A 27,024-nucleotide genomic window follows, 5' to 3' on the forward strand; every position below is an offset into this window, starting at 1 on the left:
AAAATTTCTAAGTCCCCTTTTTCATAATTGCTCCCTTATTCTGAAACTGTCTGTTCTTATTTCTCTTATCTCTGTTTACTTTAGTTACACCCAACTTGAAGGTTTGCTCTGATTACATTGTGAACTCTGCTTCTTCAGGTGTACGTTCTTCCATTTGTTGAGTCCGTGTTCTCTTCTATAATCTTGACTTTCCTCAAATGTTTGGCATTTGAGGAAATGTCTGGAGGAAAGATGGTGCTGCTTCCACCTCTTGAACATTGTAGTGAGAGTTAGGTAAGGACTGAGTACTTGGTAGTGTGACTACTCGCTGTTCCTTCTAGACATCGCTAGCCCCTGGGGCACTGCCTTTCCTTTCATACCAAGCTCCTACATTCTCTGCCCCCACTGGAAGATATTCTCGAGTATGTGTAGGATGGCGTTTGGTACATGGGCACAGAAGTTATCTGCTTGAGGCTTCTCACCTTGATTCTCCAAATAACAACCGTATTGGTCGTCTTCATGCACCTTCCTGTTTGAGCTTCCACCAGTTCTGCCTTCTGCAGTAGAATCTTTTCATTCATGCCAAGGGCTGCAGGTTCCCTCTTCAATCTGATCTTTGTGTTCCTTAGGAATTTCTCACTAATTTGTCAGTTTGAGTTTTCGTTTTTTGTTTCAAGCTCAACTGAGTTTGAAAATACCATGTTTATTTGTTCATTCATTATTTATACCTTCTCTATTACTTTGGGGGAGTTAGTATGGGAGGTGAAGACTCTAACATGTTATCAGTCTGATATTTTTGAAACTGCAAGTTGTTTTCTTTTTGAATTCATGCCCTGCTTTTGCTTAGGCTTAGTAATGGTAATACTGCAAGTGGGTAACATATAATCGCTGATGAAGAAGAAAGCTGGTGACCTTTTGGGTTTACTTCCATATCAGTGCTTCCGTTGTATATCATCAGCAATTTGTTGGATTGGATTAAGTTGAACTGGAAAAGTGTGTGTGAGTAGGATGGGGTGAAAAGGTGCTTATAATAGTGTCTGTGCATTACCCGGAGTAAGATTTTTACTGATATATCTCCTCGGGCAAGGGAAGTAAGAGAAAAAATAAACATCGAACTAAACAGTTTTTTTTACAGCAAAGGAAACCATCAATAAAACAAAAAGGGATCCTACTGAATGGGAGAAGATATTTGCCAATGATATATCTGATAAGGGGTTAATATCTCAAATTTATAAAAAACTCACTCAACTCAACTCCAAAAAAACAACCAAATCAAAAAGTGGAGAGACATTTTGACACGAAGAGACATTTTTCTAAAGAGGACATACAGATGGCAAACAGACATATGAAAAAATGCTCAACCTCACTAATAATTAGAGAAATGCAAATAAAAACCACAATGAGATACCACCTCACCCCAGTCAAAATGGCTATCATCACTAAATCAACAAAGAAGTGCTGGTGAGGATGTGGAAAAAAGGGAACCCTCGTGCTGTTGGTGGGATTGCAGATTGGTGCAGCCACTATGGAAAACAGTATGGAGGTATCTCAAAAATCTGAAAATGGAACTACCTTATGACCCAGCAATTCCACTCCTAGGTATCTATCCAGAGAAATCCAAAACTCTAATTTGAAAACAACTTATGCATCCCTATGTTTGTTGCAGCACTATACACAATAGCCATGGAAACAACCGAAATGCCCATTGGTAGATGACTGGATTAAGAAACTGTGGTACATTTATACAATGGAGTATTACGCAGCTATAAAGAAGAATGAAGTCTTACCATTTGCAACAACATGGATGGACCTAGAGAACATTATGTTAAGTGAAATAAGTCAGACAGAGAAAGACAAATACCATATGATCTCACTTATATGTGGGGTCTAAAGAAAAGAATAAGTGAATGAACTAATCAGAAACAGTTTTGGAGACAAAGAGGAAAAACTGAGGGTTGCTAGATGGGCGGGGGGGATAAAGGGGAAGGTGAGGGGATTAGAAAGCACAATCGGTGACCACAAGATGGCCACTAGGATATGAAAGTCAATTTGGGGAATGTAATCAACAATGTAAAGATTTTGTAGGGTATCCGATGGCCACTTGTCTCTTTAGGGAGACCACCTCAGGGACGATGTAGATGCCTGATCACTGCACTGTACCCCTGAAGCCAGTATGAAAAGACTACATACTATATGATTCCAACTATATTACATCCTGGAAAAGGCAAAACTATGGAAACAGAAAAAAGAATAATGGTTGCCACAGATTGGGGAGCTGGGAGGAGGTAAGAATAAGCGGAGCACAGAGGATTTTTAGGGCAGTGAAAATACTCTGGCTGATACTGTGATAGATGCATGTCATTATACATTTTGTTCAAAGCCACAGAATGAACAATGCCAGGAGTGAGCCATAACGTAAAGTATGGACTTGCCGTGATTCTGATATGTCACTGCAGGTTTATCAATTTTAACAAATATACCACTGTGGTGGGGGATGCTGATAATGGGGAGGTTTGCAGGTCTGGGGGAAGGAGGCATATGGGAAATCTCTGTGGCTTCCCCTCAATTTTTCTGTGAACCGAAAGCTGCTCTAAGAAAAATAAAATCTTAAAAAATATGAACTGCACAAGTCAATGCACAAGTCTATAGCCAATGAAACTCTTTCAACAATGAAAGCAAAATAAAGCTAAAAAAAAATAGTGTCTGTGTACGTAGGCACCTGCTTACTTTATTCAATTATTGTTTTACCCAAAATATGTGTTTATCTACACCTATTGCAAATTCAAACATCAAAATATTATATATGGTAATGAAATCAACTAAGGTATTATTAAATATTAATGTTTTTGGAAAAACTTGTTACTTACAAGAGGGAAATAAAGGATTACTTTCAGTCTCTGTTGCATTAGGCTTACACTGGGATCAGAAACGGACAAAGATGGAAGAGGTGTAGCTCAGAAGGAAACAAAAAAGAAATTTAGAAAAAGAATGTAGTATATGCATATCTCCATATTTGTCTATATTCTGCCTTTTTCCTTAAAATATTGGTTTCCTTTCCTGACCTTTCTCCAAGTTTCATACTGAGATTTTTTTTTCATACTGAGATTTTTTTTGTTTATTTTATTTATTTTGATGAGTCGTGAAGCCCTTCTTTTTAAAAAAATTGAGATGTATTTCACATATTATAATATTTGCTCTTTTAAAGTATACAAATCAGTGGTTTTAATATATTCACAAAGGTATGCAATCATCATTGCTATTTAATTCAGAACATTTTCATCACTCCAAAGAAACCACATACTCATTAACAGTCACTTCCCGTTTTCCCTTCCCTCTACACCATTGGCAACTGCAAAGTATCTTTTGTCTCTGGATTTGCCTATTCTGGACGTTTCATATGAATAGAATCAAACAATATGTGACCTTTTATGTCTGGCTTCTTTCACTTTCAATGTTCAGTCATGTTGTGGCATAAATCAGTACTTGTTCCTTTTTTATGGCTGAATAATATTCCACTATATGGCTATACCACATTTTGTTAATCATCTGTTGATGGCTTTTGGGTTGTTTCCACTTTGGGGCTGTTATAAATACTGCTGCTGTGAACATTCCTGTACAACTTTTTGCTTGCCTATTCATTTTCATTTCTTTGAAAATATTCCTAGGAGTGGAAGCTGGGTCACATGGTGAATCAATGCTTAACTTTTGAAGGAATTGTCAAACCTTTTTAATTCAAAGCACACTGTTTTACACTCTCACCAGCAGTGTAGGAGGGTTCCAATTTACCCTCATCCTTACCACTTGCTATTGCCTGTCTTTTTTATTACAGCCATTCTAGTAGGTGTGAAGTGGCACCTCATTGCGGTTTTGATTAGTACTACTCTGATGGCTATTTGATGTGGAGCATCTTTTCATCTGCTTATTGGCCATTTGTGTATCTTCTCTGAGAAATGTCTATTTAGATTCTTTGCTCATGTTTTATTGGGTTGTCCTTTTATTCTTTTTATATTCTGGATACTAGCCTCTTATCACATATATGATTTTCAAATGTTTTCTCCTGTTCTGTGGGTTGCCTTCACTTTCTTGACAGTGTCCTTTGAAGCACCAAAATTTTTCATTTTGATGAGGTCCAGTTTATTTTTTCTGTGGTTACTTGTGCTTTTGGTGTCATAGCTAAGAAACCATTGCTTAATCCAAAGTCAGCAAGATTTACACCTATGTTTCCTTTTAAGAGTTTTATAACTTTACCTCTTAAAATTTAGACGTTTCATCCATTTTGAGTTAATTTTTGTATGTGGTGTAAGATAAGTGTCCAACTTTATTCTTTGGTTTTGGATAGTTTGTCCCAGCCCCATGTGCTAAATGGGTCTTATTTTTAATAATCATCATAGGTACTTGATCTCATTTAATTATCACAACAGCCCTATGAGATTTTTATTGTTATTATCAACTCCATTTTAGGGATTTTGAAATTGAGTCTCAGAAGCTAAGTATCTTATCCAAGGTCTCACAGCTCAAACCCCAGGTCTTGTTGACTTCAGGCCATGACATTTAACCACTAGGTGACACTTCCTTTGCTTCTATGAAATGTGAACACTCTTGGTCAAGTAGGAATACTGCTCAAAAATTAAGTGGTTGTCTAGGACTAAACAATATTTTGGAACTAATGCTATATGTTTCATGAACAAAGAAAAGAGAGAACCCTACAGGGTATTGACCTTTTCTACCAATTCCTTTTATCCAATAATGCCTAAAACTCCTAGGACCCTTAGCCAAGGATTTTAGGATTGAATTTTCGTTACCAGGGACAACAAAAGTAACGCTGACCTTTAGAACTTTCTGTGATAATGACTATGCTATATATCTGCACTGTCTAATACATTTGCCACTGGCCAGATGTGGCTATTGAATACCTGTGTTTTGACTCGTGCACCTGAGGAACTGAACTATATTTACTGTGGTAAAACATACATAACATAAAATTTACAGTTTTAACCATTTTTAAGTATAGAGTTCAGTGATATTAAGTGCATTCACAATGTTGTACAACCATCACCACCATCTATCATCAGAACTTTCTCATCTTCCGCAACTGAAACTCTGTACCTATTAAACATTAACTTTTCATCACCCACTTCTCCCTGCTCCTATCCTTGGAAACTACCATTTTACTTTCTGTGTCTATGAATTTGTCTACTCTAGGAACTTTGTGGGAGGAGGAATGGGATTTCTAACTTTAGTGAATTTTAATTTAAATAATCCCATCTGGCTAGTGGCTACCTTACTGGACAGCGCAGGCCTAGAGCCAGGGTGGGCCTGGAAGAAGTGTGCCTCTCACACAGTTCACATCGCTTTCTAGCACAGCCTGAGTCCTCTGCGGCGTGAGAGAGCACTGGCTTGGAGAAGGTAACTGAGAGGCGTCACTTACATGAACAAACATCTCTTTAACGCATAGAGACTCTGACGATCTAGGCAAAGAAGGACATTGCTCTGGAATGCTAACACTGTATTCTTTCCCCAGGATATCTCTACCCTTGACTCTCCAGAGTCCCTACTTGTGATGTGCAATTGTGCAGGTTTTCTGGCCTGCTGGGATAATGTGAGAGGTAGTGAAACAGCAGTTTCTGAAACACTTACTGAAAGCTGGCCCCTCGGTGAGTGGGGTGAGGTAGTTAGCACGCCCCATATTTGGAAAAGTCACATTGTCTGAATCATAAATCACATCTGAGGTGGAAGTGAAACTCCTCTAATTAACCGCTGTGAAAGCATCTCACCCTCATTCTTGTTTTGTGGTTTCTCCAGTTCTGGACTTCAGTGATCCCTTCAGCACCGAGGTGAAGCCAAGAATCCTGCTCATGGGCCTGAGGAGAAGCGGCAAGTCATCTATTCAGAAAGTGGTCTTTCACAAAATGTCTCCCAATGAAACACTCTTCTTGGAGAGCACGAACAAGATCTGCCGGGAAGATGTTTCCAACAGCTCCTTTGTTAATTTTCAGATTTGGGACTTCCCAGGACAGATTGACTTTTTTGACCCTACATTTGACTATGAGATGATCTTCCGGGGAACAGGAGCACTGATATTTGTCATCGACTCCCAGGTAAAGCTCAGTCTGGGGTACGATGGAACTGCCCCTTGGGTACAATGGTACATAGGCAGCCCCTCCCCTGGGTTCAAACAATTTCCTTTATGATATGGTTTTAGTTTGGTCTTTAGAATCAAAAATAGGCCTTTCTACCAAACAAGCATTTCTCAGTTGGGGCTCTAAGGGTTTGCAAAGAGGACACCCTCTGTGCAGCCCTGACCAACAAGCAATAAAGATAGGGAGCTGTGTAGCTCTGTATGTCTCAGCAAACCACAGACCTCAGCAAACCTCACAGATGGAGGGGACCACCACACAGGCCAAAGATAGCAAATGTATGTCCCCCCCTCTGATACTCTTGGCAGACATCTATAAAAGATCACAGGTTCTCTGCAATAAAAATATGTATATAAATTTACATTGAAAAATGTTTGCTATTTCCTCTGAAGATAAAGTTCTAAGTGTGAAAGTTTTTCTTCTGAATTAAATTACTGTAATTACTAGTACATAATTGATAAAGACAGCATAACTATTGTGTATTGTATAGGTAACTGTTAAATATAAAAAGTAAAATTTGAGATAAATATATCTCTTAAGAAGATGGATATTTTCCCATTTAATTCATGTATCCAGGCTTGAATAAGGCATGATTTGGCATCAACTCTGTTGTTGTTTTTTTTGTGTGTAGATGTAAGCCCTGAGAAACCTCGTTCACATAAATAAGTTGGTAGATATAGGGTGAGTTTTGGTGTAGGCATTCACTCAATTTTTTAAAACCCCTTCCAAATTACATCCCCTAAATTGCCCAGTTTCCTATCATGAAAAATTATTTTTAGTAGTTTATCAACAGACATGTTAATTGGGTCCTCCTTTAACTTTGCTGAAAGCAAAGAATTAGAAGCCTCTTGACTGATGAAGAGCCTTATTATCCAGACATTAGTTATTCACTTTATCAGTTATTCAAATCAGCCTTCTGCATTGTCTCTTTGGCACCCAGGGATTTTATGCCCTGGGCCTTTCTCCTGTTAGGTGGGAGCAGGACTGGTGGTTAAAGGGGAGGAGGGAAAGGGAAGCAGCAGGTGCATTTCAGGCAGGTCGTATAAGAAAGAGCACAGGCAACAGGATTGGGACATTGATGCCCTTCAAACTCTCCATGTCCAGGTATCTTAGAAAGTATCCCTGACGTGTGTGTGGCCCAGCATGAATACCTCCCAAAGGCTCTCTTTTGCAGCTGTGGGGGAATAAAAGTCAATAAGTCCTACAGGAATGTGCTAAACGCTAAATTCATGTTGAGACGTTTTCCTGAAACTGTGGACCTACAAGCAGACAGGTGGGCCGAGCACTCCCAGACCTTCCAGGAGCACCCATGTAGTTAGAGGGGAAGATGTGAAGACTTCATAGTAATGGTTTTGAGCCTATGCTTGGAAACCTGTTCTCTGCAAAGACTGCTCATGCCCAAGGGCATCATAAAGTCATTCACAGAACTAGGTGCCTGTTTAATATAATAATGAAATCCTCAACTAAACCTGTTAGTTACAAGCGACTGCAATGTATACTTCTAGTGCAGCTGTGGGAGCTTGGCCATATGGTTCGAAAGCGTTCTTTCTTTTTCAGTGGGGTGTGCAGTGGGGAGACTTTAAATTCCAGTGCCTGATCTAGAAACATCAGTGCCTTTCCTCCCTTGGACCCCCCCCAGAAATGCGTGCTTATAGACACCTGCCTTGTGTCCAGGGCCAGCTGTCAGTCACTGCTTTCCTGGCTGCCCCGCTGTGCTGACCTGCTTTCTGGCCCATCTGTGGCCTTGGCAGGATCCCTTGTCTTCCTGCCTCAGGTCTGCCAGCACCATAAATTAAGGGCCTTGTTCCCGGAGACGAGCGGCCAGGTGTGTACACGTTGCTGCATGGGAGGTGAGGCTCTCGGGATGTCACGCTCATCTGTCTCTTCTAAGTTCCATTTTCTTCTGAAGTCACATGGCCACTGTTCTTCTGTAGTTGTTGAACTCAGGGTTACCATGAGGCAATAGGTTCCAACCAGATGATTGATCATTTCAAGACAGTGGCTTAAGATGTACTTATTTCAATCCCATGCTATGCTTGCATAGCAATTTACATTTATGGAATTCAGATTTCCAAAGCAAATCTATCTCAAGTGTTTGTATGATGGCTATAAGGTGGCTGAAATACGAGTAAGTACACTTGCCTATTTTAAAATTGCAACTATAATTTGGTTTTAATTCTACCTGAACATGAAAGTGGACCTTCAATTTGGGTAGGTAAATGTGTTTTTTTGTTTTGTTTCTTGTTTTTTCTTTTCTTTTTCCTTTTCTTTCTTTTTTTTTTTTTTTTAGCTGTGGGGCAGAGGAAGGTATAAGAATGCTTGCGAAATTCCTCTTTTTAAGTCACATTTTTAGAAAAGGATAGGAAAACCATTGTAAGAGAACTGTCATTTACTAAAAATGGCTAAAATCATTAAAGAAGCAGTTTTAGAGTCTGTCTAATAAACTTTCCTGGGAGCAGACGATAAAAATCTTATTTGTGGGACTCTACGTGATGTGATACAAGCACTAAGAAGAGCACACGTTAGGGACGTATCTTGGCAGCACTTGCACCTACTGCCTGTATTTCTAAGCGTGCTCTGCTGGTCTGACACCTCATGTTTTCACTTCTGGCTTGTGAATTCCTCACAAGCACAGAAGTGCCCAGTACCTGTATCATTGAGGAGAACATTTTACAAAACGAAAGCATCAAGAGTGATTCCCGCGACCTAACTATGTAACATGGCTAGCCCCCCACAGAACCCACAGAATGTACCATGTTTCCAGGGCTACCCTCAGCGCCCTGAAGCCATTCCACATGTGCCTTGGGACACACATGCCTGGGATTCCTAGATCTAATTTTGGATTGAAGCTACGCAGTATATTTTTCCCTTTTATTTGTTGTAGATGATAATAACAAATACGGCAGGGGAAACCATCCACAATCCCTCCGCTCTAATAATCCAAGTATTTTCTTCTTTTTAGTGTCATTTTTAGTCCTTGTAGGTATATACCGCTTCATCAGTTAGTCGGTAATCAGACTATTTTATATGCTTGGCAGGGAGGTTAGAGTCACAGTTTCTAATAATTTGAGATTGTGATGTTCTCTTGACGTTGGCTAGTTTTGCTCACAGACATGTCCCCTTAACTCCCCTGTTCAGTTAAAAACATGCGCAATAACTTTTTTGAGGTGCAATATACATACAATAAAATGCCCTTGTTTTTCGGTGTGTTTTTTTAAAGTACTTTTTAAAAGGACTTTATTGGGGAACAGTGTGTACTTCCAGGACTTTTTTCTTTTTCCCAAGTCAAGTTGTCCTTTCAATCTTAGTTGTGGAGGGTGCCGTTCAGCTTCAAGTTGTCCTTTCAGTCTTAGTTGTGGAGGGCGCAGCTCAGCTCCAGGTCCAGTTGCCGTTGCTAGTTGCAGGGGGCACAGCCCACCATCCCTTGTGGGAGTCGAACTGGCAACCTTGTTGTTGAGAGGACGTGCTCCAACCAACTGAGCCATCCGGGAGCTCCGTGGCAGCTCAGCTCAAGGTGCCGTGTTCAATCTTAGTTGCAGGGGGTGCTGCCCACCATCCCTTGTGGGACTCGAGGAATAGAACTGGCAACCTTGTGGTTGAGAGCCCACTGGCCCATGTGGGAATCAAACCGGCAGCCTTCAGACTTAGGAGCATGGAGCTCTAACCACGTGAGCCACCAGGCTGGCCCTAAAATGCCCTTGTTTTAAGTGCATAGCTCAATGTGTTTGACGAATGTATACAGCTTGTAACTACCTCAAATTCAAGGTGTAGACTATTTCTACCACCCCAAAAGTTTTCTTTGTGTCCTTTCTCAGGCAGTACCTCAAACTTCAGCCTTTCTGTCACAGCTTTCTGTCACTGTTTGCTTTTTCAAGAATTTCAAATATGTGAAACCATATAGTAATAACTTTAATTTTTATCTGACCTATTTTAACGTATAACAAAAGTGCTGCAAATCATTAGTCTAGAATTTTTCCAAACTACTCAATCTCCCAGCCCAGTGTCCAATATTTGTCTTTCATTTTAAACAACTCTTTAGAGTGTGAGGATGAGAAAGATTCCATTTGCTATTTTTTTTCTAAATCACTTCTTATTATCTTTAATATTTTTATTTATCTAGAGACTAGGAATACATGTTTATCAATTTAGTTTGGGGAATAGAAGAATGCCAAAAACATCTCATTTTTTTATTGGCTTTCTGTGTTTGTCCAGGTTTGGGGTCAAAAGAGGGGTGAAAAGTCCTTAAATTCTGTCCTGCAGATCCCTTTCCCTTTTTTTTTGCTATAAAAAGTAGACCTGTTCATACACTTCAAATTGGCAATAATTAAGAGATCTGACAACACTAAGTGTTGGTGAGGGTCTGGAGCATTGGGTGCTCTTACACATTATCTAGTCAAGTTCAAGGTGTTCATTCCTATAACCCAAAAGAGCAGCCTTCAGAGTGAGACCTAAAAAATTCAGAAATGGACACAATGAAGAGTGTATGAGACTGTCCACATTATCATTGTCTGAACTAGCACGTAACTGGAAACATTCTGAATGTCCATCAACGGGCAAATATATGATAAATTACAGACCATCCATACAATAAAATTTTATAGGGTTAAAAGGAGCTATGGGGCAGCCGGATGGCTCAGTTGGTTAGAGCGTGAGCTCTGAACAGCAGAGTTGCTGGTTCGATTCCTACATGGGCCAGTGAGCTGCACCCTCCACAACTAGATTGAAGGCTAACGACTTGGAGCTGATGGGCTTTGGAGAAACACACTGTTCCCCAGAAAAAGAATTACAAAAAGAAAAAAGAGCTATGCACTAGAGTTACATGCTTCAATGTAGGTTAATCTCTGACATAATGTTGAGTGAAAAAGGCAAACTGTAATATATATGTATAACTTGATATTGCTGTAAATTTTAAAACAATGTGAGTGAATTCTGTATGTTGTTTAGGAACACATATGTATGTAGTAAAGTACACAGAGATGAGTGAGAATAAAACTAAACTTTGGACAGTGTACCTGTGGAGGGTCGGGGTAGAGTGATGGGGTGGTCCGGGAGGATGGGGAGAAATGCACAGGGCTTCAGTGTCTAATGTTTCATTTCTTAAACAGAGAGATGCTTACACACGTATTCATTATATTATTATATAGGTATCATCGGTGGGAAGGGGAAAAAAATACAATTGCATTATTTGGGGCAATGACTGTTGACCAGGGGTCAGCAACCTTTTTCTGTAAAGTGCCAGATGGTAAATATTTCAGGCTTTGCAGGCAATACTGTCTCTGAGGAGTTTCTGCAGAGGAGAACCACTCAGCTCTGCATTGTAGCATGAAAGCAGCCACACACAGTATGTAAACAAATGAGTGTGGCTGTGTTCCAATAAAACCTTACTTACAAACAACAGCCAAGGGCCCCATTTGGCTGCTCTAGACCAGTGGTTCTTAAAATTTTTCCTCCTGGCTCCTTCCCCATCCTCCCAGGGACTCATACCATGTTTTCATCTCTAATTGATGGTCACCATTCACCAGGAGACTCAAAAATTTGGGAGAAATTGTATCCCAAGGAAAGTCTTAGGTGACCTTTGTGAATTTGCAATTCACAAAATTGCAACTCTGATCTTCATGACTGTCACCAAGATAGTCACAACTGCCCACAGCTGTGTTTTTCTGGCCTTCTTCTTCATCTCTTTGTTAATAAAACTTAAGTTTTCAATCTTGAATTCTATGAAACCAGCTTTTGTGAAATATTTTTGGAGGTTGTACCCAGACAGTGTCCAGATTAAGAATGTATGTGGGAAGGAAAAAAATGGTTAAGTATGAGGCAAGGTGCTGGAAAGGTTATCTTGCTTGGGGGGGAATCATTTCACAACATATATGAGTATCAATATATCACACTGTACACCTTAAACATATGCAATGTTTATCTGTCAAGCATACCTCAATAAAACTGGGGCAGGGGGAAGAATATACGTGGAAGGCAGTTTAGAAGGTGTAGGAGGCAAAGTGGCCTCCCCTAACAGGACTGTGCCTTTGTTCCCAGGACGATTACATGGAGGCCCTGGCCAGGCTGCACCTTACAGTGACCAGGGCCTACAAAGTGAATACCGACATCAACTTCGAGGTGTTTATTCATAAAGTGGATGGTCTGTCAGATGACCACAAAATTGAAACTCAAAGAGATATTCACCAGAGGGCAAATGATGACCTTGCTGATGCTGGATTAGAAAAAATTCACCTCAGGTGAGAACAGAAACCCCGCAGGGTTTACAGTCATGAATGGAAAAAAGCAGCTGTGGGGTCCAGAAGTGGTTTGGCACGGGAAGTAATGTACCTGTTTACCCCATTTTCTACTGTAGACTTTGGGATAGTATTTGAGAAAAAAAAAAAAAAAAAGCTTTGCATGTGCTAATTCTGATCTTGGGAAAAAGCAGTGGGGTTAAAAAAAAATGTTTTTTAACAAATGGTCAAAGCTAAGATTCTTCCCCCATTTGAAAAACACATAACATAAAACCCATGAACATAATCCTGGAAGTTAACTGACTCTGAAGTTTACAGTTCTTGATAAATACGGTAGTATCTCTAACTCTGAAGGTAATTCAAGTAGAAATACAGAGGAAGACCACTTCTCTATCATTTTTTTGTGAGGTGCTACATATATCCTTCATTTTGCAAATTGGAAAGTGAAAAAATTAGACACGTCAATATGAATAGTATTACCATTACCAACCTAAGGCATGTATGCAGATAACCTGGTGTGCATTGTCTTGCAGAATGTAAGGTAGCTGGTGTGGACACATACAATGCATTTTTAAGCTTCCCATTCCAGCCAGTCAGCAGATGAGAATGGGCACAGTTCTTGCTCTGGGGGAGTTGGGGAGGAATGGCCTGTTAAAACTTGTTCATTTTTTACCAAGATCATGTTGAATTCTCAACGGGGCTGGAATGTGTGTGTAAGAAGTGTAGCTCTAGAAGGCGGGGTACTGGTGTTATGACAGAGCCTAAGCAATCTATTTCTCAGTCGGGGAGAAAACGTGATGAAATATTGTTTCCTCTTTCAGCTTTTATCTGACAAGCATATATGATCATTCAATATTTGAAGCTTTTAGCAAAGTGGTTCAGAAACTAATTCCACAACTCCCCACCCTGGAAAATTTGCTAAACATCTTTATCTCAGTAAGTAAATAATCTCATCCTGTTAGTGTCATTTGCAGAATTTAAGATTAACATTACAAGAGTGAAAACTACCTTCTTTCTTCTTACTCTTACAGCATTTTAAGGTCACCGAAGCATTACTTTTGGAGATTGCTCCTACAGGTTGTTTCAGGTCCTTTAAAACTTAACTTCAAACATTGATTCCTGTATTTCACTGGTATAATTGGAGTGTTTATTCAAGTTGTAGGCCGTCATTCAATGTTAATAGAGTCCTACCAGAGGTAGAGAGCATAAAAGTTGGTCTTGGCGATAACATATATAGGTTCACACCGAATGACGTGCTGATTGAATGAAGCCTACAAGCTGCCAGCTCTAGTTAGGTTTCGCAGAGTAGAACTGAGGCAGACCTGTTGGTTGTACTCACATTAATTCTCATTGCACAGTTTGAGTTTGCTTGTTTAGATATTTTTAAATTTTAAATCAGTAAAATTAGTGTTTTTACTTGGCCCTTTTTCCTAACTGTAGGTAGACCTCTAAGCCAGGAAACACCACTGAATTTGTTTACCTAAATTATTAATACATAATTTGTGATAATTAATTCCACTTTCATTTCTTACGCAAGTCCATTATAAAGAAGTTTATGAGTGAGGTTTAAATTGTAATAAAGTGGAACAACCTAAATTTTTAGTAACTTAATTTTTGCTTGTTCATATTTTACATTGAGGATGGCAATATAAGTTTATGTAACCACGACCTGGTCTGAAATCAGCTGTTGCTTTAAGTCATCATTGTCTTTTTGTTTCAGAATTCTGGAATTGAAAAGGCATTTCTATTTGATGTGGTCAGTAAAATTTATATTGCAACTGATAGTACCCCAGTGGACATGCAAACCTATGAGCTCTGCTGTGATATGATTGATGTGGTTATTGACATCTCTTGTATTTATGGGTAAGTAAAACATTTTTAAGGCTATAATTAAGCCATACTTCTTTCATTACTTTGGAGACATTTTTCATTTACTTATTTGATTTTAATACTTTTGTTAAATGAGATCTATAAATAAATATACCATTTAGCATGTAACAAATAATTGTTGAGTAAATGCCTGGCACTATGTTAATAATCTCATTGCTTGCATTATATCATTCAATTCTCCACTATTCCATTAGGCAGGAATTATCACCCCATTTTAAAGATGGGAAAATGGAGGTTCACACTGGTTAAATTTCTAATCTCTGCTTACACTGTCAGTAAGGGGCAGAACTAGAATTTGAACTCAAGCCTAATTCCTAGTTCCTCTACTGAAAAAAATCTGTCATCATATCATGCACTTGGGAGAGACAAATAAATAGTGTCTTTGAACTCTAAATAAATATCTCATATTAACAACAGTTTTGTTATCTTCTTTATTACAGGAGATAACTACTGGTTTGTGTTTTTTGTTTTTAAATATATTTTTAATTGTCTTCTATTGTGGGCAGCAGAGAATTATAAAACTAAGCAAACATTAACTATTATTATGGTCTTATGTTCTTAGAAAGCAGAATTTTCTGAACATTTAGAATAATATAAAATAAACAAGGAGTGGGGAAAATTGATTATGTTACCAGACATAGAAACAATTCCACATAATTATAAATTTGCTGAATGGGTGTTGTACAGAGTAAATGGGTGTGAACTAGTTTGTCTAATTAAGACATCAAGTTGTTGCTGCCTATTTATACTGGATCTCACATCCTCAACCAATCCTTGATGAGTTTAAGCGTTTTTCATCTTGCTCTTTATTTCCTGGCTGTGACCTTCTTTAGACAGCCTCCTCTGTCAGCTTCTGTAAGAGTCTTAGTCTCACCATTTCTCTCTTCCACTGGCTTAAAATTCTTTGCTCACTCAGTCCATATTCTCTTGGTTAACTCTGTTATACACACATGCACACACAGTCCCTTCCTTTATGCAAAAGGGAAAGTGATATTTCTTAGGACTGTAGTGAGGATAAAATATCATTAGGCTTCACTTGGTAGACCCTGGATAAATGTAACTGCTATTATTATTATTATTAGTATTATTATTAGTATTAAACACTGTCATCTGGCTTTAGAAATAGACCTGATTTCCCAAGATTATTGCCCTACAGTAATCTATAGTTTTTAAACTGTAAGTGCATGACCTTGAAATAGTCAAGGAAACTGAATGTACCCTGATTACAGTCTACATTGTTGTGTATTCAAATAGATGAACAACACAGTCTGGCACATATTTAATGATATGCATCATCATTATTGTGCCATACGGTAATTAGACGTAAGTGGTACATTGTTCATGTAAATGATGGTAATCAGAGTTACTTTTACCCAGCTAAAACAAAATGGGGAGGGAGAGGGAAGAGGAGGGAGCTGGGCCCTGCCGTCAACTTGTTTTTCTGTGCTAGAGTGTTCCTGCAGTGTTCCTGAGAACCCACCAGGTTTAGTGAGAACCAGTCTGAGTCTCAGGTAGGGCGGGGACTCGGGGTTCTGGGGTTTCCTCAGACTGCTGGAGAGGCAGGGAGCCAGCCCAGTTAACCAGTAGGGCAAGGGGACCAGGAATTCACGCAGCAGCCCAGGAAGCAGGCTTACTGCCAGCTCTCCGCTGCTCCCTGGAGACCAGCAGTATTTAGAAGCAGGTGACCTGGTGCCTCAGTTGGTTTGCTCAGGAATCTCAGCTGAGCTTCTGCTAAGGTAGGTCATTTCTACACACACACACACACACTTTAAAATATTTTTCATCTTCATGTGTTTTCATTGCTTTGTAGATAGAAACTTGAGTAGTAGAACATAGTTGTTGTGGTTGTAAAACCTCAACAATTTCTGCTTGTAACTTTTTTTGGTCTTTTTGTTTTTCCAATTTGTTTAATGTTTACTTTTTCCTGATTATGAATGTAATCCGTGCTCATTGCAGAAAATATATGTGAAAGTATAAAGAATAAAATTGAAATACCCCTTAATCTCATCACCTTTAGTCTCTAACATTTTTATGTTTTATTCTTATTTCTGTGTGTCATTATTAGGATAATGTGATCACTTTGTATTTGTAACTTCATGTACTCTTTTTTAAATTTAACATTATCACTTAAGAATTTTCCTGTAATAAACAATGTTTCATATCTATGTAACATAGCATTCTATTTACTGAAGAAAACATAGCAGTTTTCTTCATTGGGCAAAAATTTTTAAATGTTTCAGTTTATTGTTCTCAGAACATTACTTATAAACAAGAGAAATTCATTCTAGAAAAATAGTAGCTAAAAATAATACAAAGGAAATTAAAATTCTGTTAAAACATCCTTAACATCTGAGATCCAACGCTGAAAGATTTTTCTTTACTGATTTGGTAGATTATACTGAGTTGAGTCATTTTTTTTTAAAAACTGACTTCCACAATTTACTTTTAAGTAGCCATGGGTGTGCCAGTTTTGTTTTGTTTTGTTTTTTAAGGAGGGTACAGCTCACAGTGGCCCATGCGGGGATCGAACCAGCAACTTTGGTGTTATTAGCACCACACTCTAACCAATTGAGCTAACCAGCCACCCCTGTGCCAGTTTAAAATACTCTCAAAACTACAAACTTACATTTCCTTTAAAATACAATTCAGGCATTTTCATTTAATCTGGTTTGTCATCCTACCCCCTTGTGGTATTTATGAGATTAAAAGCATTAACTCTGAAATTAGATTAGTCTGAGGTCTGGCTATACCCCTATCATCCATGAGCTTTGACCGAGTTATCTTACTTTCCCCAGTCTCAGTTCCTCAAAACCTAGCTTAGAGGATCCTTGTGCCAGAAAATGGATAATGTATGGTAAGAACAAAGAATGGTGCCCTCCACAAAGTACATGTTTAATACATGCTGGCTTTTGCTATGCAAAAGTGATAAGGTTTGGCACCGGCTGAATTACTATGCTATTTTAATAAGGCTTAGCTCAGTTCCAGTTAAGTCAGGTTTTCTGGTCAATTATTCATATATTTGTGAAGTAAAAATAAATGGGAAAATGTATACACAGTTACAAATAAGGGGAAAAGGTACAGGGAAGGGCTCCTTTGCCAATGAAGAAAGGATACATAACTCTTCCATCATATCAATGTCTTCAGAAGATCCAGTTTCAATCATTAAGGTAATAATAATGATAATAATAGCAGTTAACATGAATTTAAAATGTTCTGAGCATTGTGCTCAGTGCTATCTATGTATTATTTCATTACATTAAGAAACTCCGAAGTAATTGTTGTTAGTATACAGATGAGGGCATTGAGGCTCAAAGAAGTTACTCAATTTGCCCAAGTTCACATAGTAAAAGGGCTGAGATTCAAACCAAATTCATCTGTGGGCCACGCCATTTTTTAAATAGACCAATATATTTATTTATCTTTTTATTTTGAAAAGATTTCCAGCCTACAGAAAATGTGCATTGATAGTACAGTGAACTCCTGTATACCTTTCACTGGAATTCACCAGTTTTTATCAATTTGCCATATTTGCTAGTATTGTGCTCCCTTCTCCTACTCCACATTGTTTGTTTTTGCTGAACCAGTTGGGAGTAAGTTACAGACATCATGATTCTTTGATCCTAGTTATTTGAGCATCTATCTCTTAGGAACAAGTACATTGTTTTACAGGACCACAGTTTAATTACCAAACTAAGCATATTTAGCATGGCTACATTACTCTATTATCTAACATATAGTCCATATTCAAATTTTACCTTTGATCCCGCTTCTATCTTTTATAGTTCACACACGTGTGTCTTTCGGCTTTTTAATTTGGAAAGTTCTCCAGTCCTTCTTGGTCTTTCATCAGACCATGCTTTTGACAGCCTGGTTATTCTCTCATGAGAAAATAAGAAGCCCTTGTGGGCCACGGAGGAGAGAACAGCTAATCTCCATCCCTCACCTGTGTTCCTCAGGTGTCTGGAGGGTTACCTACCTGCTGCAACAGCCACTCATTGTGTCAATAGGAAAGTGACTGTCATATTTTCTGTGTACATACTTGTGATTGTGTGTCTGAGATCTTTGGCTAAAAGACACAGTAAATGCAAAGTATTTGTCATTATGAGTGCTGGCCTCTGTTGCTGGGTTACAATTTGTCGTTCTTTCTCAATAGTCAAATATGTTTTGGTTTCTATCTCCATTTAGTCTCAAAGAAGATGGAGCAGGAACCCCCTATGACAAGGAATCAACAGCCATTATAAAGCTGAATAATACCACAGTTCTTTATTTAAAAGAGGTGACAAAGTTCCTGGCTCTTGTTTGCTTTGTCAGAGAGGAAAGCTTTGAAAGAAAAGGTAATTATGTGTGTGTGTGAGAGATTTAAATGAAGTATTTCAATTCAGAATAATACTGCCTCTATTGCTTGTTGAATGTGGTTAGCAGCTTCCAGACTTTAGTCACAGGCCTCCCTTGGCTTCTGCCCACATCTATCAGGCTTTGGGGATCCGTGAATCAGCCTGCCCTCTACTGAACACTGTAATGAGGTGAAAGTGGAAGTGAAAGTGGACCCTCTGACCAAGGGTCTTAGCTTTCCTGGGAGTGGAGCAAGGGCATTGTTGCCAGGCTGGAAAGTCTCTTACCCGAGGGAGGGCTCCCAGCCGACAGTGCGAGTCAAGGCCTATCTCTTGGTCCACACCTCTGCAAAGTTTTAGGAACCGTGTGACCACTTGTGCTCCCCATGTAAAGTTAAAGCTAGACAGTATTTAACTTCTGTCAGCCTTTGTATATTCTTTAGTCCTCAAAACACAGGGGAGGCATCATTTCGAAAAGAGAAGACATGAATATACCTAGTAACGTCACCAAATATCATTTTAGGACCAAATTTAATTTTATTTTAAAACCAAAGCAATTAACTTCATAAAGATACTCACTTTCCCCCTGCTACCTAAACTGGAATACCAGCTTACTGATATCACCAAGGATTTCTGCTAGTAACTAGTATATGATTTACCAGTTTGTTGGGTAAAAAAATGTTCCAACAAAGTGGCAATAGTCACATTTACTGAAACAGCTTTTTCCCTTGTAAAGCAATACATGTTCACTATAAAAATACTTTGAAAATTTAGGAAAGTATAAAGAACAAAATAAAACCACTCAATTTCACCATTTAGAATTAAACCCCATGTTAAATTTCTGGATTTTTCTTCCTGCTTTGCTCCCTTTCTTTCTCCTTCCCATCTTCCCTTCCTCCCTTCATCTTTTCCTTCTTCCAACAAAAGTGAGGCCACATTGTCTATATAGTTTTACATCCTGTTGTTTTCCCTTATTTATATCATGAAATCTTTCCTAATTCATTGAGCATGAAAACATAATTTAGATTTTTGTTTCTTTTTATTACAAAATTAACAGATTCATTTAGAAAATTTAGAATAAAAAATAAGCAAAAAATAATTATTGATAAGCTTCTCACTCTTAACATTTTCTGTATAAATTTCCAGCCTTTTTCATATCTAATCTATATCTATAAATGGGATTGTATGATAAATAAATACTATTTAGTAATCTTCACTTAAATTATTACAGACATCTTTCCAAGTTCACTAAATCATTTTTACCACGTCATTTTAATAAATGTGTTTCTTCTGTTAGAAATTTATATTGTTTCTAGATTTTGATGTCATTAATAATCTATGATGATGTTCTTTGCACTAAATATTTGTGTACATCTTTGGTTATTCCTTCAGGAAAAACTTCAACAAATGGAATTACTTAGATCAAAGGGTAGGCATGGTTTGGTGGCTTCTAATGCATATTACCAAATGTCCTATATAGTACAGAAAGATTTTATGGGTTTATACTACTAAGAGAATATGAGTATGTCCATTTTGCTGTATTCTTTTCAATATTGGGTATTAACATTAAAAGCTGATCATTGAAAACTGGTATATCATTTAAATTGACATTTCCTTGCTTCTTAGTGAAGTTGTATTTACTGACTATTACCAACTAAATTGCCTTTTGTGTCCTTGGCCCTCAAAATTTAATAATTAAATGGTATTAATCTTTTACTTCTTATTTTCATTTTGCTGCAAGTAAAAACAGATTATATACTAGATTCGCGGAATTTTGAAAATAGACAAGGCCATTGTTTCACTTTCTCAATTACAGGTGACTTTCCCCAGACCCAGGAAATATAAGTGACTTTCTCCCAAGGTGATCACCACAGTGTATGGCAGTTAGAACTAAAGATTCTTGGGTTTCTCTCTGTATAGAATCAGTAGTGTGTATTATGTTTTAAACCACAATGCATACATTTCCTTGGTTAAAAGTATTTCCAGTATTTATATTTGATCATTAATATTTCATGTTGATTTTGGAAGCTAAGAAAAAGTAATACAAATAGTACAACTATGGCCCCCACACTATATTAAACTATATAATTTATTAAACTGGAGAGCTTACTTATTTTGAACTGATTTTAGACTTAACCAGCAAGTTTCAAAAATACTACATAGTTTACATGTACTCCTCATCCAGCTTCCCCAGATGCTGACATCTTACATACTACAGTACAGTTATCAAAACTAGACAATTAACGTCAGTATAATACTATCAGTGAAAGTACACACCTTATTAAAATTTCACTAATTTTTCCAAAACACCCTTTTCTGTTCCAGGATCCCAGATTGATTTAGTTATTTCTCCTAGTCTCCTCCAATCTGTGACAGATCTTTGCCTTTCATGACTTTGATAGTTTTGAAGAGTACCGATCAATTGCTTTGTAGAATGTCCCTCAAATTAGGTTTGTCTATTTTCACACAGTTGGAATGAGATTCGGCACTTTGGCAAGAATATCACACAGAAATGAGGTTGGGTCCTTCTCAGGGCATCATATCAAGTCGTTAATGATGTTGGTATGTCTTAATTACGGGTGACACTGACCTTGACTTAGTTAAGGTTATGTGTGCCAGCTTTTCCACTGGAAAGTCCCTATTTTTCCCTTTGTAGTTAATATATGCTTTCAAACTATATAAGTCCTGTTTCTCCTCACTTGTTTGCCCACTAATTTTAACCTTCATCTATGATTGTAGAAGTAAATTTAAGCAGGAATTTATCATGTAGATCTTTGGTAAGTTACTGCTAAGCCATCTCTGAGGATACGCAAATTTTGTAGAATTTATTTAACTAGAAACCTAGGTATTAGTTTTAATGTCATAACTAAGAAATGTAAAAAAGTAGGCAGACTAGGTTAAATCCCATCATGTTAAACTTCGGTGCTTTTTAGGGTGACCAACCATCTCCATTTGCCTGGGACAAAGGGCGTTTGTGGGACAGGAGACCTTCAGTGCTGTAACTGGGAATGTCCCAGGCAAACCAGATGAGTTGATCAAATAGCTTTCAGGAGCTTGTCTTTAGAAAGAACTTAGTGCTGAAAAATGCATGGAGTTGTTTGATTTGTTTTGTTGCTTTAATCTCAAGTGTTGTTGAGTCCTGTTGGTGCTGATAACCAGCACTTGGTGGTTAGCTTTTTCTCCTGTGGTCCCTGAGTTTTCATTAATGATCTCAGTGACTGCTTTGGTGAAAGGAGGGGATTGAAAGCAGATGTGGGGTTCTCAGCCTTGGCTGCACATTATAGGCACCTTGCAAAGGGAGGCAGTTAAAAAATATGGACATCTGGGTCCTTCTCCAAATAATTAGAATAGAATTCCTGGGAGAGGGGCCTGAGGTTTGTTAAATTTTTAAAAGTTCCCTGGATGTTTTTATTGTGCAGCTAGGGTGACAATCACTGAACCAGAGAAAGATTAGGACCATCATATAACTGTGTATGGTGGTAAAGATAGTGCTTATTTTGTTCATGTCTCTGTTCTTGTGTTTTCAACTGCCTTTAGTGAGAGGGTTGAAATAAATAGCAAGCTCTTTATATGAATTCTTATGTCCTTTAAAAACCTCAGTTGTGAATTTTTACCTTTTTACTTTTAAAACTCAAAATGCAGCAAAATTAATTTTCTTTTTAAATTTGCACATTTAACAATGTGCAAAGATGAATAAGCTAAGATTTGCCAAGAACCGTCAACCAGGGCTTATTGACATCAATAGAATGTCTCTGAAATTTCCCAGGTTGAATATTTGAGCCAGTCAAAGTAAACTTTCTTCCTAAGGCAATTGGTTGCACGTGTTATACACAGAAAATTGTAAGGTTGTTTCCCACTAAATAAGATCATTTCTTTGCTCCTTGTTTCTTATTACTTTTCCCCTTGTTTCCTCAGTAGTCTTTTCTTGAGGAAATGGTCTCCTATGTAGTTTCACTACACTTCTGGTTGTTATTGCTGCAGAAGCAGCAGAGGGTGCCACTCAGAGTTTACTGCTCCTGGAAGCTGAGAGGGTGTTTCCTCCAGTTCACTTGCAGTTAATTGTATGACTACTTTGAAGAGTTTCACTCCTTGACTGGAATCTCAATTCTTTCTTTGGGTCTCTGGAAGCATCACCTCAGTGGACGTAAACACTGGCTGGGCTAGTTATTTTGATAAGTGTAAAAAGAGCAAATAGAACCAACTGCCTATCCTAATTGGTGTTGCTCTCAACACTTTTACAAATTAGTGGTGGTGATAAAGAACACAGTCAAGACCTTGGATTATCTTTCATTCTATTTTTGTACTACTAATTGATTTCTGAAAACACAAGAAGATTCTCCCCTATTTCTCTATTTAAAATTTGCTTAATATTGAAGAACTGAGAGTGTCATTGGTTATTGAATTCGTGAGCTTGCATTGACCTGAGGTGACTATTACTACTCTAAAATCAGACTTTGCTTCCCTCACGGCTTATGACAATGGTTTAAATATAATATATATCCAGTAAATATCGATTGATCGATTACTTGATTGATACTGTGGCTTTGAGCTCTGAGCCATACTCCAAATCAGGATCTGCCTCGACTCAAGACAATTTAATAATACCTTTTAGAGAGAAGTACTAGTAAATATTTCATTGAAGATATATCTTAATTGTAAGAAATCTAATTCTTAAAGGTAAAAAAAAAATGTGCAGTTCAGTTCATTGTTTTACATCATAGATACCTTTGAAAATGTGGTATATACTCTGGAAACTTTCCTTAGGAAAAAATATACACTAATGCATTTTTCTGCAATTCCTGAAGGCCATCTGCAGACCTAGAGAAATCTGTGGACTTTATCTTAGAGCCATTCCTCTACCGCCCCCTACTGGCTAGTTCTCGCCATGGCTGACATGAACAGGAGATTATTTCTGTGCCATTTCTGAATATTTTTGTTTTCTTCTCCAGGGCTTATTGACTATAATTTTCATTGCTTCCGGAAGGCCATCCATGAAGTTTTTGAGGTGAGAATGAAAGTGGTGAAATCGCGAAAGGCTCAGAATCGGCTGCAGAAGAAAAAAGGAGCCACCCCCAATGGGACCCCTAGACTGCTACTGTAGGTGAGGTTTCAGGAACATCTATTAAAATCAGACATTTCAATGAGGCTGCTGCACTATGTTGCACTAAAGGAAGAGGAAGAAGGATATTGGGACACATAACATAAATTTGTTGTAAAAAAAAATTCCTGCAACCCTCTTGATCTTGTCGTTTTCAAATAAAGCAAGCACTTTGAAGCAAAAACTTGTATATTAACAATGAAGTGAAATCCACTGTAATTTCATTACACAAATGTAAACTTTTATGGTCTGTAGTTAGAAAAATCCTGTGAGAACTGCCATGAACTGTATATATTTTGCACTTTTTCATGTTTTTTTCTCATTGAACAAAACTTTGATAAAACAACTTTTTAAAGCTTTTTTCTGTACGTGGTGTCAAGGACATGCATATTGTAGTTCCTGTCTATTGGCAATGAGAAACTAATCAAAAAGTGATGCATTGGCAATGACTTTTTATAAATTTGGGAATCTTTGCTACCAATTGTTGAGAAAAATCATTTTTCAGTGGAGCTGGAACAGATTAGGGCAGCAAGCTCCAGGAGCAATAACAACTATCCTTTGTTTATAACTGGTGTAAATGGGAGTTTTGTAGAATAATATTAGCACCAAATGTATCTAAACATTTATATAGCTGTGGCAGTGCTTCCCTAGTCAACAGTTTTTACAAAGCTCTTTACCTCAGCACACATCTCTATAATCGTTTTATACAGAGAGGTTATTTCTTTTTGCTGCATTACTATTCTTTAGAACCTTTGGGACCAGATTTCCAAAATGGTGCCGATCACTGGAGAGAAATAAGAATGTTGCAAAATTGCAAGGTTCCTGGGGGCTCTTTTGTACCTGCCACCCAGGCTAAAGTAATATCCAAGGTCACAGGATTTCCCAAATGTAGGTGATTGGCAACTGCAGATGTAAAACTATATATACAATCTGTATGTTTGGCCCCTATGAAGTGGGCCTATTATTGTGCCACATTTGAAATGTTAATTTAGGACCAGGTTTTGTTTTGTTTTGTTTGAATTGCTCCACAATCACGGGGAATGTCTCAGATCTGTACCTCAGAGCTGAATCCTGTTGGGCACATTTGTCACCTCTGAGTCTCCTCATCTGTGACAGTGTGCCTTGTGGAATCTGCTTGTTCCCACCTCATGACTGAACTAGAGCTCAGCTTGCCAGCAGCATGCCCTGCATAGCTGAAAAGTCATCCTGAAAACCCCTAAAGGTCAGTGGGAAGGATGGGACAGGAAGCATTACAGTTAGCTGTATGTTTGTTTCTATGAAATTCTTTCACTTACGTTTACTTTAGAGTAACAGCAAGTTAAGAGACTCCTAAAGTTACCCCCATCCCAAAGCAATCCAAGGAGATAATTCTAGGTCCATCCCAAGAGTCAGTCCCTAAGGTATGCTTGTGGGTATTAGAAAATAAAATTTTTTTAGCAAAACCTCATAGAGATATTAAAGCTGCTCCGAGCCAAATTTATCAAGTTCCTAATGCAGCTTGTCCTTGAAACTATTCCACTTCCATCTGTGGCTTCTCTCCATTTTCTCTCCTTCCTCTCCTCAAGTCCTAATCCTTTGAGGCTGGTAACTGCAGTTTAAGATGGTAGCTGATTGGGGTTTAAAGTTTGAGCCCTCCCAAGGGTCTGTGCATTTTGGAAAGAAGTTTCCAAAAATCATGAAGGAGCTCTAACTCCTTTCCTTATAATTTCTGCTCAGAAACCTGGGTGAGTAGGAACCCCGGGTTCCAAGGAAGTCTTTTCCCTGATTTCCAGACCTGTACCCTGTTGGACCTTTGCCAACAGGCCTGGTACAGGTGGATTATTCTTATAAATCTAATTCTCTAATATTTTCTACACACTGTTTCTTTTTGAATAAATAAATGAAGAATTGCTTTTCTAATTGACTTTATCCTCAAGATAGAGACATTTGCCTATCTGGTAAGTCACACGTTACTTAGGTATATTATTATTGAGCTGGGTATATGATGGATTTTGTTAAAATGTGCCTTAAGAGCCTATTACTTCAAGAACAAATGATTCTTTGGGGGAAAGGCAAAATTAATGCTATGGATAGGACCCAAGTTCACGGTACTAAGTGCACTCTTTGATTAATCACACACTAGTATAGATTACTGCCTCAAACCTATAAGCATGGCAATGACCTCTTAGTTAAAGAGATGTAGGAATTATGTCTAAGCATTCAGTTTTTAAAGTCTGTGCCATTAAAAGTACAAAATCTCTCAATTCCTTTTGCATTTTATTTTTGATAATGGGACTTAGCTTATTGCAACATGCATGGCTACATTTAGGTCTCAAATCCTATGCTATACATACAAAGACCAAATACATGGCTATAGGGACTGCTCTGGAACATTTTTGTTCATTGTCAAAGGTTGAGAACTTGACCTACAGGTTTCTAGGACAATTAGAACGTCTATGTGGAGGTGAGACTCTGTGAAGTATCTATCATCTTTGGTTATTTTCAGGGATGTAGATTAGTGTGTATGACCAGGGTAAAGTGTGTTTGAAGGAATATAAATAAAAAATGGGTTGACAGTCATGGACAGTGTTATTTTGTGAACATATTTTGGGCCCTTAAATATAAAATGATTAAAAACAGCAATATCGTTATATACGGGTTATATGCTAATTCTGAAACATACTCCAGAAAAATAGCTGAACTCTCTTGATTATTAAAGTGCAGTATGTGTTCAACTTGTATGGATGAATGTAATTTATAATCACGTATAGTATTATGTTTTACTTAAGTAGTACATCATTTATAACCATTGTTAAACCATTGCTTTCATGAATGTTAACGTCCAATTTAAAAGCCTGTATCATATGCTCATGATTTGGTAAGGCTCTTGTTTTATTTTAAGCATATTCATTACTAATCTTTCTGGGAGCAGAATGGTCTCTTTTGTGAAAAGGAACTATGGTCTTTCATATTTGTGAGGTTGTTTCCCATACACACATATGACTGCTTTATTGGCACTGTTGGGTCCCTTTAGTCAAATACGTTTGTCCTGATTAACCAGCTTTCATTTTGTGGAAATGAAGATAAATCACTCTGTTTAAATTGGATTTGCACTTTCATTTTTATTTTTTTAAAACCCTCTTATCCTTCCATATTTTTGATGGCAACATGCCTGTTTAGACTATAGAACTGTTGTTTCAGTAAACTTCAGATATTAATTCCTACTGCTCTGGCCCTAACCCTTAGCCGTCTGGAAAGTCTCTTCCTAACAGTCCACCTTAGCATTCCTTACATGCTTAGTAAGATTCCACTCTACAAATTTAATAGCTCTCCTAAGAGTTCTCCGAAAGGGCTAGCATTAGATGTTATATCTTATGTAT

The 27,024-nt window shown here is 37.9% G+C and overlaps 1 protein-coding gene across 3 annotated transcripts in view; it reads left to right on the plus strand.

Moving 5' to 3' along the window:
- The window catches only part of RRAGD (Ras related GTP binding D), a 38,495-nt gene extending 11,749 nt beyond the window's left edge, over nucleotides 1-26,746 (plus strand). For 2 of the 3 annotated variants that reach the window (XM_081045357.1, XM_081045359.1), the window contains exons 2-7: nucleotides 5,782-6,077; nucleotides 12,150-12,349; nucleotides 13,168-13,282; nucleotides 14,067-14,209; nucleotides 18,422-18,570; nucleotides 23,517-26,746. In XM_081045357.1, coding sequence (XP_080901483.1) covers nucleotides 5,782-6,077; nucleotides 12,150-12,349; nucleotides 13,168-13,282; nucleotides 14,067-14,209; nucleotides 18,422-18,570; nucleotides 23,517-23,668 — 1,055 coding nt within the window. In that variant the 3' untranslated portion in view covers nucleotides 23,669-26,746. Of the gene's footprint in view, nucleotides 1-5,500; nucleotides 5,634-5,781; nucleotides 6,078-12,149; nucleotides 12,350-13,167; nucleotides 13,283-14,066; nucleotides 14,210-18,421; nucleotides 18,571-23,516 lie in introns of all 3 variants that reach the window. The other variant, XM_081045358.1, reaches the window with a different exon arrangement.
- The last annotated feature ends 278 nt before the right edge of the window (nucleotides 26,747-27,024 follow it).

Source organism: Rhinolophus hipposideros, assembly GCF_964194185.1.
Source record: "Rhinolophus hipposideros genome assembly, chromosome: 3".
Taxonomy (NCBI): domain Eukaryota; kingdom Metazoa; phylum Chordata; class Mammalia; order Chiroptera; family Rhinolophidae; genus Rhinolophus; species Rhinolophus hipposideros.